An 11,748-nucleotide genomic window follows, 5' to 3' on the forward strand; every position below is an offset into this window, starting at 1 on the left:
AGGTTTTCTCCCTCCAAGAAATTAAATACCAATGGATGGGACTTTGTAGGAAAATCCCATAAATCAACTAAAAAGGCATAAATAATGATGGATCGTGGCAAATATAATTCAAAACTAATCATATAAGTCACTATATTGACGATGTAAAATGCACGTATCAGTCACCCACCATAGGTTCCCGAGAGATGCGACGTGTCCCATCCCGGGAGTGCATGTCAACCACCTGGCGTACCGTCCATGCGCCGCCTGCTAGCTTTGATGCAGTGGAGGAGCGGTAGCCTCTGCACTGGTGGTGGAGGGTGCATGTCGTTAAGACGGATCGAGGGTGTCCCTTAGACACTGACCTGAGCACATGGGCTTTGGGCAGCGATTTTCCCTCACTGTCGGTGGCGTCGTTGGCTGCCACTTGCGTTGCATGCACAACCCTTTGTGGTTTCCCCTTATACAATATAAAAGCAGGAACTAGTGCTGATAGGAAAAAATAGAGGGTGTTCTTTGGAGAGGAGAAGGTATTTTTTAGAGAAGAGAGGCTTGGAGGAAGGAGGGAAAAAGGCTGTATCGGAGGCGAAAGGAGAGGGAGTCTCAGCTCCGTGTGTAAGTTGTTCATCTATCAAGAAGATTGGACAACCTTTTTGTTTTAATCATGCTAACTCGAAAGAAAAAAAAGGAATTTTGTTTACAAAAAAGCATGCTAACTCGGAAGACAACCTAGGGGTTTCGCATCTTGCGCCCTAAACACCTAGGGGAAAATTTTGGTGTGTTCGTATTTTGCTTGATCCCATTTGTAGCGCCTAGTGCCCACTTGCTGAATAAAAAAGGGGGTGCAAACCCTCGGTATCCTCCGTCTCATGAACACAACACATATGTATGTAACTTTTTAGGTTTTCTTGGCCTATTATCGTCTCTTTGTCTTGTTAAGGCTATTTTTTTTCTTTCTTCTGTGTTTGCCATTATCAATTTGGAGGAAAGTATTCAGTATTATCCCCACCCTCTTGAATATATTTAACCTTCGCCCTTGGCGCCCCTCCTCCCACCTCAGCTTGGTGAGCTCATCTTGAACATCGCGCATAGACTTCCTTTCATTGTCGGGAAGAGGAGTTGTTTCGGCCTAAAGATCAAGTATGTCAATAATACTAAGTAAATGTTCTTTCTCAATTCTGTAAGAGCCACTCAATTTGTTTGCCCAACCACTGAGGTATTGTCGGATGTGTCAAATTTTATTTTGCAAACTTCAATAGGATTATCTCCTCGAGTTATCATATTCCACTCCCTAGCCACCATCTAAAAAAACACCTTCTTGTTTTAACCATGCTAATCGAAAGAAAAAACAAATTTGTTTCCCAAAAAAACATGCTCCCCCGAATCAATAAGGAGTGGTGAGAGCCTTCACCGACACTAGAGGAATTTTTCTCCCATTCAATGCTAGCCAGGATCCTATCAAACTTCTCATAAGTTGGATTATGTTGTCTATTAGCCCATGTGAATTGCCTTCCCAAGAGAGATATTTCTCTCAAGTTCAGACTCTCAATAATAGCATTGAAAATAAAGGGTCACCGGGCATTAAAATTTTCATTGTTCTTTTCTTCTTTACGCTTTATAATAGTGAAAACTCTTGTTGAAAGGTGAAAATAGTTTGGCTCTGAAAGCATTAAGAACATCATACTCCTACTAAATTGTAATGCTATTTGACTCCCAGGGTGCATAAATTTATTTTGCACCCAACATAATTTTATGTTGTTACACTCATAAAATTATGTTTTTTATACAAATAATTACGTTCATGTTGACTCGCAATAAAAAAATGACATAACCACACATTGTATCAGTTATTACAGTGGAAAAAACACCAAAAATATGTATTTTACGTCATATTTCTGTACGTCACGTAATTTTATTTACTTTTGACATGTCTATTTTTTTCTTATGTTCTGTTCCACTACCGAAGTAACAAAAAAATTGTGTGACGTAAAAATCATTTACGGTTGCAAAGATAGAGGGTGGGTGTAGAATAACTATTCTGCAGCCTGGGGGTCAAATAGCGCAACTCCTATACCATATGACTATACATCTTGTTTCAAGCATGTACAGTTTCTAAACAATTTTATGGAGGGTTTTTATGCATAATATACATACATATCTTTCTACATGAGGCCAGGGGTCTTCCTCCTTCAATAATAAAAAATCTTATGCAAGATCCATTTCTTGCAACTCTAAACAATAAACACCAATTTCCGCAACGTAGGCGCTACACTGTTCACTGAAGACTTTGATCAAGAGAAGAGACGAACTTTCAAAATCATCTGGTATGTCGGCATTCAATAGACTAGTGTGTATATATGCTCCTCTAAACGTGAGCACATGTTCTCTTCACAATGCATTGATGGTACTGGAGATGAACCACTTCGGCCAGATGACGATTAATCACTCGTCCTCTTCTGGATGTGATTGTATAACGTTTTTCTCCTTTTTCTCCTCAGTGCACTCCTGTCGGCACAACCGTCATACATGATGGCTACAAACATAAAATATCATTTGTTGACCATGCTATTAAATTAAGAAACTCATAATTTATGTTGGTCACTATGTACAATTACGTACTTAAACCATGTTTTTTTTACAATTCTATCAACTAGACGTTCATGATAATGCAAACAAACTGCATTCTTACACTGGTTTTTTCCTGTCTTTTGTGCTCATCCAACGATCAGCCTCTCGCGCCAAGCTCTTGTGAAATGGGTGCTTACTAGCTCCAGCTAGCAGATAAGAAGACATCAAAAAGTGGGAGCACATTGGATTCAAATGAGTTACATGTGATCTTAGATACTTGTATGTTCTATAAAGTTTTTTTTTATATTGGTTGATTTGTATAACCGTAGTTTAAGATTTTTTTCCTATGTTTTGGCAATTATCCGTTGTAAATATTTTTAACTGCAAGTGGCTTTAACTTGCATGTACCACGGCACCAAAGTTGCAGCCTTGATATAATGTACAATTATTTTTTAGAATGATACAATAGTTTCTAGTGTGTAAGTAATATATGGTTGAGGTGGACGAGGATGGGATGTTGTCCCGGTTTTTTTGGAAAAAAAATCGTTCTTGCACCGTGCATTCTCTACTCCCGGCAGGCCCAAATCCAGCATGGCCCCACCACTGCACCGACACATGGTCCTATCGGTAGAGGCGGATATGTGAGAGAACGGGGCTGAGATGCGACACATGTTCGACAGAGGCTACGGGTGGTAGATGCATGCAGTTCAGCCGTCATTGGTTCACCGGCGGCAAGGAAGAACTAGGGTGTGGGGAGAAAGTGTGATGACGTTGTCGTTTCACGTATATATGCAAGCCGTACAACACTAGGGTACACTTTAAAATTGAACTAAAATGATGATGTCATCCAAATCTGTTAGTTCATTTTTAAAACCAAAGAAGGTAGAGGGTATCCTAATCTTGGCCCACTTGCATCTCTAGTTTCGCGGTAAAAAACAAAAACGCGCAGGTGACCGCTAGTTACCCTGGCACTTGGATATACTTATAGAAATTTGTAGTGACCTAGAAATAAACAATCTCCTTTTTTGCATGTAATATTTATTTCATTCAAAGAATTATTCTAAAAACCAGTTAATATTAAGTAGATAGAGCATCCTAAACAATTCGACAATCCACTTATAGGAACTCTATCATAAAAAATGGAGCAAAAAATAGAGGAAAAGAACAAGAAAGGAAAAAAGATGAGAGAGAAAAGGGACCCAACACTGGAAAAAGACTTCATTTTTCTATTCCAAGTCTCTTCCCCATCTCTGCTTCTTCGCTTCTTCTCCTGCACAGTCCACACTGTTCATCTCCTCTTCGATCCCCAAATCCCAAGCTGACCAACCAAACCCGCGTCCGGCATGGAGTGGACGGCCTCGAAGCCCACCCCGTCCTCCTCGCCTCACCTCCTCTGGGACTGGGCCGACGCCGCCGCGCCGGGCTCCTCGGGCGAGGCAGCAGGAAGGCGCGGGAAGGAGAAGCGGGCCAAGGTGGCGGTGGGGGAAGAGGGAAGCGGCGGAGGAGGAGGAGGTGGAGGAAACGCAAGGTGCCAGGTGGAGGGCTGCGGCGTCGAGCTCCGCGCCGCGAAGGAGTACCACCGGAAGCACCGCGTCTGCGAGGCCCACACCAAGTCTCCCCGCGTCGTCGTCGCCGGCCAGGAGCGCCGCTTCTGCCAGCAGTGCAGCCGGTGGGTGTTTCCTGACGTTCCGAGTTTGTTCGCCGGAGTCGTGTTCTTGCACTCTGTTTGGCTCCTCGCCGGAGCTGCGCTTTTCCCGTCCTTCCGATTGCTCTCTATTCAAAGGTTCTCAAGCTCGCACCTTTCTGCGATTGCTTTTGCGCGACTTTGCGTGTGCCTCTCATTCCTGGAATTTCCGAAGCGCAGAGCTTCAACAAGCTCGTACCTATTCTTTAAATTCACCCGATTCCTTAAACCAGGATGCATCGCGCTATGCTATAATTGCGTGCTTAGTCGGCTGATTAATCCGTGCAAGCTTCTGTCTTTTGTGTATCTCACAATCTTGGTGCTTTTTAGTCTTCTGGTTACATCGTGTTCGTACGGCTTGTTTCCCGATTTGGGAAGCGAAGATGCTTCCTTCCCATGATTACATAGTACTGTCTACCTGCGGAGAACCGTACTACGGAGTACATGGGTGAATGGTTGCGCAATGCGTGTTTCCGGTTTTGGCATGGCACTTGTCCTGTGCCTGTGCAGTTTTGGAATGAAATTCTGTTGTGCAGTGGCTACTGTGATTCAATTACTGTGTGAAGATTTATCTTCTGTGTATAGTTTTGGATGGCGATTAGCACTATATAAGTAGCTTATGTAGTGTGTGGTTTTGCTGATTGCTTGGGTTTTGGTGATCAAGGTTCCATCCACTGACGGAGTTTGACCTGAAGAAGAGGAGCTGCCGGAGGCGACTGTCGGATCACAATGCTCGGCGCCGGAAGCAACAGCCAGATGCATTCTCCTTTGCACCGGCAAGGCTGCCATCATCGTTGATATTTGGTAATTTATCCATACATTAAGTGGGTAATTATGCAAGATTTGCAACAGCGAAAAATCCTTGCTTGTCTCATAGCACTAAGATTTCTGTTTTATGCTATTTAAGTTGAACTTATTCATGAAATTGAGTTTGATCTAGGCATGGGTTTCAGCTTTCGTTTATACCGTGATTAGTCAGAAATTGTCTTCAGTAAGTCTTGTACGTTCTTATATCGTTTGTCAAATTAAATACTTTTGTTATTTCTCATTACAGATGATAGACGGCAAATAAGTTTTGTTTGGGACAAAGCTCCGCTTAGCCATGTAAGGCCGTTTGCCATTTCTCCATGGAACAGCCCGTCTGACTTCAAGCTCCCACAAGTAAAGGAAATAAGAGAAGTATCAATCAATGGACAAGAAAATCTGGATAAATCTCGTCTACCTCATGCTGTTCCAACACTGAGTCATGACATAGATGGGCTATTATCAATGAAAGGTATCGTTTGTCAATCATTTTCTTGCTATTGCTGAAATGTTGACATCAATGAAGAAACTGCATGCAATCTGTTTTCTTAGGTGCTTCAGCGTATTTGCCTATGTAGAAAGTGTTAGATGTTTGAATTGCAAGATTCCAAAAAAAGTGCACATAGGGAAAATGTAGGAATCATTCTAAGTGATTTGAGTCAATGGAAATTCCTTTTGAAATGGAGTACACCCATAGGAAAAAAACTCATATGGATTACAAATCCTGCAAACCAGGACCAGCATAGGAAAATTTCCTGAGTATTACAATTGTATAAAATTCCTAAGAAAATCCTTTCAATCAAAGATGCAAAACTCTGGTCCAAAAGGGTCCGACCCACTCAAACTTAGGGAGATACTTGTTGGCCTTGACTCATCGGTATGACATGCGGATCTTACAAGGCAAAACTCACTTTGAACTCCTGCTTCTCACCAGCATTTATAGCTTCGAAACAGGATTTACATGTAGGAACTCTTCTCTGGAAATTTGTCCCCTGGAAAAAATATCATCATTGATAGATGTGGTTGTAAATCTTGGGTCGAATGGTTCATAAGAAATCGTCTTGGATCCAAATTAGTGATGGAAGGATCTAAGAATCAGGAAAAAAAATGATTAAATGAAATGGAGTCTTAGAGAAAAAGAAAGGCTTATGCAATATTATGGGACAACATTTGTGCTTTGTAGAGTTGTTCTGCCTGCATTAGTTTGACTTAAGTTCTTTTTTCTGCTCCTGACGAGCTACATCATAATTTTCCGCTGACGGCTTTAACTACCATATTATATTTGAATAACTTGCACCTGGATTTTTTGTATAGCTGATACGTATAGTTCCACAGTTACGTTAGTCCTGGACATCCAAAATTTGATACAAAAATTCTCCTAATCATCGCACATTTGAAGCTACAAAATCTGTAGATCTTAGATAATATACAGAAATCAGCTTAGGAACTCCAAAATTTTGACATCTCCATTCTCGAAGGTCCATAATACAGTAGTAAATAATGGACTGCTGAGTTTCATGCTCCAACCAATTAAACCAAAAGCTTAAGCTGGCCAGGAAAGGTGGGCCATATACTGGTATTTCAACATGGGGAACGAGTTACATACTACCAAATGTACCGCAGTTTGCTTGCCAGCAGTACTGCTCAATAGTTCAAATGCATATGAACCACACGCTTTGCATTTATCTTTTCAGATATCTCTGCTACCAATACTTGGATGTTCTTCACTGGCCATTCTTTGATGAGAGAATCCTTTCAATTCATTGATTGACTGACTGATAGATCGATTTTGCAGGTCCGGACTCATCTTTATCTGCTTCAAAATTAGGTGGAGCACCGGATCTTCAGCGTGCTCTCTCTCTTCTGTCAGCTAGTTCTTGTGGATTACCTGATCCTATACTGCAAGCATCTTGCCTCGTCCAGTTCACCGGTGCCAGCCAAAACAGCAGGGCCCTGCCTCCGTCACATGGAGGGAGCTCTGCGTCGGCGTCCTTCGTCGAAGGGCACCAGCCTATGGCACCGTCATCTCAGCTTGTCCGTTTTACCTTAGACGGCAGCAGCAATGGCTACGAGTCCACTTTCTTCGGTCTAAACCCGATGAATTGATGTGTGAAACGGATGAGCCATTGCTGAGTTAGATCAGCAGCAAGAGCTTATGCAAGAACTGCTCCTATCAACCTACTGGAGTGCTAATGTTACCTATATACTATTCTACAACCCTGCTGTCAATTGTTGATTTCTTTTGAAAGTCTTACTGATAAATCTGGACATGAGTTGTCTCATGATGTGTTGACTATAATTTTTTTGCTCTCCCTGATCAGCCATTGCGCTTGTAATTTCCATTGGTATTGCAGCAAATAACTAGAACAGGTGTATGATGATGTGATATTCGTTGTGCAAATAAAACCCAATTGTCTTGTTGTGAAGTGAGAAAAGAACAGCCCAATTGGACTTATCCTCAATTTAAATTACGATTATTCTATTCTCTCTAGAAACGTGAGCACACATACATCAAAACAGATTAATCATATAATTTCAGGTAAAGAAAACGATCTTGTCTCCTGAGAGCAAACAAATCAGACAGCTCGTACACAGAGATGCAGAACCGTCTTGCCCGTGTTGTTGATATAAATCTCCCTGGATCAGGCCAGTATGTGGCTGATATTGAGTCAGAAGTCAGAACAGCTCAACAAGGTGTGGAGTCCAAATAGAAACCGCCAGCCCACTTGCACTTTGTTAAAATTTCTCAAACAGCATCAACACTTTGGAACATAAATTTGGACCAGGTGACAGTGACTGATTCAATTGGCAGGTGACCAACCAAGTAGGAATCATATGAAATCTGGGGCATGCAAACAATGGCAGGCACTACAATCTCCAAATAACAAGCACCGAACAAGGCCAAAATAAAGATTAATACTGAAGGTGCAGATGAGGAGCAGAAACTTGGGTTACTAGAAGAGCAAATAAAAATTATATTAACATATGAAAGCTCCATTAGATCTTGTTAGCATACACAGCGACATTGATATTTCAGAAGAGATTACATTTACTTGAGGTGTGCAACTTACACAAGACAGAATGCACACTGATAAAGCCTACTAGGCACCACTGAATTCAATGAGATCGCCTCATTCTCGATTCTTCCCTGCTTTTGTTCTCTAATCCCCGGTGCGATCATCTACCCTGCTATAATCTCAGTCGGTGGTCATGGGTTCAGCGACACAGCAGCGGAAGCGTCCTTTACGGACATGGCTCATGACCTCCACCTCCGCGTTCTCGAGCATGCTGACGATCTCAGTAAATGGTGGGCGGACCTCAGGGTTCGCGTCCCAGCAGCGCATCATGATGTGGCTCAGGCAAGGTAGGCAATCTTGTGGGATCACGGGACGAGCACCCTTGTTTACGACAGCAAAAGCAGCCTGAACTGCTGTCATGTTTGTGAAAGGAAGCATGCCAGTTATAAGCTCCCACAGGACGATCCCGAAGCTGTAGACATCAACTTTATGATCGTAAGGTCGATGCTGAATCATTTCCCTGCACACAAACAATACAAACCACTAGCTCATGAACGAGGCTTTGCAGCACCCAGGCACGAGAGTGCCCGGATTTTAAAAAAAATCGAAATTTGTACTTTTGAATTTCAGAAAATCATTTTTTCCACTGATACCTACACATATGTTTAAAGGAATTCTATTTTGGGCTATAGAAACAAAAAAAATGTGGCTGTATATATGAATAAAAACTCATATTTTTAGCCAAAATTTGTCTTTTTCCTGTAGCCCTTTTTTACGAAAATTGCGTCCACAGAGGATATGTATACCTAATTACAAAAATACACTTTTTCGGTAGCCCCAAAAAATTGCCAACTCAGAAATACCTCGATTTGGATTATGTCGAACCATACTTTGTATAGACAAGAGACTGGAACCATGTTACAATAGAAATCATTTCAGGGATGCAACAGAAGGCTGTTAGTCAAATGACAAATTAAGGTGTCTTGTGAAACATAAGACTCTGCATAGTCAGAGTTAGTAAATGCCACTATGCGGTAACAGATTATTGACAAATAGCTGAATGTTCTACAATGAATGTTTCAAATACAGATTTTGGCATGTGAACATATGTTAAATGTCAAACACCTTTGATTAAAATATATTAAGATAAACTTATCTAAATAAGAAACAGAGAGGCAAATAACTTACGGTGCCATCCAGCGGTAGGTTCCTGTCTCTGGTGTCATCCCCTCTGTTTTCACTTCGATACGAGCAACTCCAAAGTCGGCAATCTTAATGGACCTGTCTGCTGCAATCAGAAGATTATCTGACTTTAGATCCCTGTGTATAAATCCCAAGGCATGCACATATGCCATTCCCCGAGCTACATCCAACGCTTGTTTGACAGCCAGCCTCAGAGGTACCAGCTTGTTCTGCCTTCTTGCCAGGAACTGCCGGACCGAGCCACCTTTTGCATACTCAGTAACAATGCACCACACGATTGACTTCCTGCAAGCCCCTATGAACCTTACAATGTTCGGGTGCCTCAGCGTGGACAACATCATAACTTCTTGCACAAACTGCTGTTCCAACGATTGCGCTCTCTCTGTGTCGTTGTCAGGCTTCTCTAGCAGCTTAATGGCAACATCCTCGCCAATGTATGTCCCCCTGTACAGCTTCCCAAAGGCCCCTTGCGCGAAAGGAACCCCCATGTCCAACCTCCCCAGATCAATGGCCCACTGCTGGTACTTACTGAGTATCTCCGTCGGATGGTTCGGGTCCATCAAGACCCTAGCCAAGGCATCCTCGTTGAGCGTGTGCGCGGCCACACGGTTGGGGCGGAAGACGCTACTGCCGACCGAGTAGCTCGCGGTCGGGGCATCACGGAGGCCCGGGTGCTTAAGTATGACGGTGCGGGACTCGTTCGAGGCCACGCTGCTGTCGCCACCCACCGACATCATGGTGACGGAGCCACCGGCGTAGTTGGACAGGTTGTAGTTGTCGGCGCTGTCCACCGACATGTGGGAGCCTTCGTCGATCTTGTGATAGTAGGGCATGTTGTGGAAGCCGTCGAACTGGTTTCCTTGCATCTCCTTTCTGCCACCACCGCCAATCATACCATGAAACCTTGCCCCCTCAGCCATGTCGTCAAAAGATAGAATGATACAGTCTGAGCTGCTGCTGCAGATTAGTTGCACATCCTCCTCCCGCAGGAAATGTCCTCTTCGGCGCGCCCGCTAGCCCTGGCGACCACAGCAATATACCTGAGGCTTTGAAATGAGCTATCAGACACACGCACCACACGTAACTCTAGGCTAAATATATATATAGATAGAAGTTACTTCTTTCTACAGCAAGGACCCAAAAATTGCTATAAATATCCCCGCAAAAAATTGCTATAAATATCCCCGCAAAAAATTGCTATAAATAACAGATTTTTTTCTCTACTAAACTGTGAAATCTACCCATTTCACTCAAAACAGCTATACCATGACCTAGATGTAAGCTTTTCCCGTACAAACGCAGAAGCATCTCCAAAGTCCATCCAAGACTCGATCGCTCGATGGCTCCCTCCAAAATTCCACCTCCTAATCGCAACAACGGCCCAAACCGTGACGCGAAAATCGACTATCCAACGCCTAATCGCGCAAGAAACCAACAACCAACCAATTAAAACCATTGCGGCCCGTCCCCGGAAGCCGAGCGATTCGGAGCTGAATTGGGCGGCGCGAGCCGAGACGAGACGAGACTTACCTCGGCAGGAAGGTGGACGATCGGGGGACGCAGGCGGCGGGATCGCGGGGACGAAGCGCCGGAGGTGGGAGGCGGAAGGGGAAAAAGGATTCCGAATTGGCGTGTGGGGTTGGGTGCTGGGTGCTGTTTCGCTTTTCCTCCGGAGACCGGAGCAGAGAGACGACGACTCGAGTGTGGGAAAGGGAAGGGAGAGGTGGTCGTTAGTGTGCTTGCGGGTTCCCGTTTTACCCCCTGTTGCTTCCGGGCTTCTCAGTTCGGTCCTTTTTGTTCAACATTGGTCCTTCGGTCAATACAAATGATTGGGCCGATTAATTCATCGTCGTGGCAAATTTGTTGCACTAATGCAGAACATAACAACAACATTCATGGTTAGAAGTAGTTTTTCTATGTGTTTTTCTTACTCGATCAATTGTCCCATTTATATGAACCACATTCATCTCTATTGCTCACAATGTCGGTTCATGAAGTGAATCATCTATTTATTGCAAATGAAGCTCATGCACTCTATGTGGTTGCTTGGTTGATGATGGAGTCAATGTATAGTTCGGATACGTAATGATGGATCCAACTATCACTTATAAATACTGTCTTCTTTTTGTATCATGAGACAGGAAGGAAAGGGCATGAAGTTCTGCTTCACATGTAGGCACTCTTGTCCATGTGTGGTGTAGGACATACGACTTGGAATGAGATGCACTGGGACTTCGAGTTGAAGTGACACAGAATACTCAAGTTATCATGTTCACTACAACGATGGACATGGCGGGATAAAACGTAACTCATTCTCGGTTGCAAGACGAATGTTGTACTAATCCGGCTGCCGTTGGCGTCCTCGTAGCTTACCACCGATGTAAAGCCTTGGAGATCTCAATATGTGTCGATATGTTTGTGCAAAATGTTTATTTGGAGAAATTTCACTTTCATATGAAGATTCTTCTAAATTACCTACCATGGATGCTAAGT

The 11,748-nt window shown here is 43.2% G+C and overlaps 2 protein-coding genes across 3 annotated transcripts; one reads left to right on the forward strand and one right to left on the reverse strand.

The window, feature by feature from the left end:
• The first annotated feature begins 3,762 nt into the window (after positions 1-3,762).
• Positions 3,763-7,483, forward strand: LOC127308008 (squamosa promoter-binding-like protein 4). The gene is made up of 4 exons (XM_051338767.2): positions 3,763-4,216; positions 4,896-5,035; positions 5,286-5,507; positions 6,831-7,483. The coding sequence occupies exons 1-4, from the start codon at positions 3,891-3,893 to the stop codon at positions 7,139-7,141; spliced, it is 999 nt and encodes a 332-aa protein (XP_051194727.1). The 5' UTR covers positions 3,763-3,890; the 3' UTR covers positions 7,142-7,483.
• A 503-nt stretch (positions 7,484-7,986) lies between these two features.
• Positions 7,987-10,976, reverse strand: LOC127308009 (serine/threonine-protein kinase STY13). Of its 2 annotated transcripts, none has more exons than XM_051338768.2 (3): positions 10,786-10,976; positions 9,241-10,274; positions 7,987-8,572 (listed from the first exon to the last, which is right to left on the reverse strand). In XM_051338768.2, exons 2-3 carry the CDS (start codon positions 10,173-10,175, stop codon positions 8,233-8,235), a joined length of 1,275 nt encoding a protein of 424 aa, XP_051194728.1. In that variant the 5' UTR covers positions 10,176-10,274; positions 10,786-10,976; the 3' UTR covers positions 7,987-8,232. The 2 variants fall into 2 exon arrangements, with proteins under 2 accessions (XP_051194728.1, XP_051194729.1); XM_051338769.2 differs by having other exon boundaries at positions 9,241-10,295.
• Between the last annotated feature and the right edge of the window lie 772 nt (positions 10,977-11,748).

The sequence above is a fragment of the Lolium perenne genome, chromosome 6 (assembly GCF_019359855.2).
Source record: "Lolium perenne isolate Kyuss_39 chromosome 6, Kyuss_2.0, whole genome shotgun sequence".
Lineage (NCBI taxonomy): Eukaryota > Viridiplantae > Streptophyta > Magnoliopsida > Poales > Poaceae > Lolium > Lolium perenne.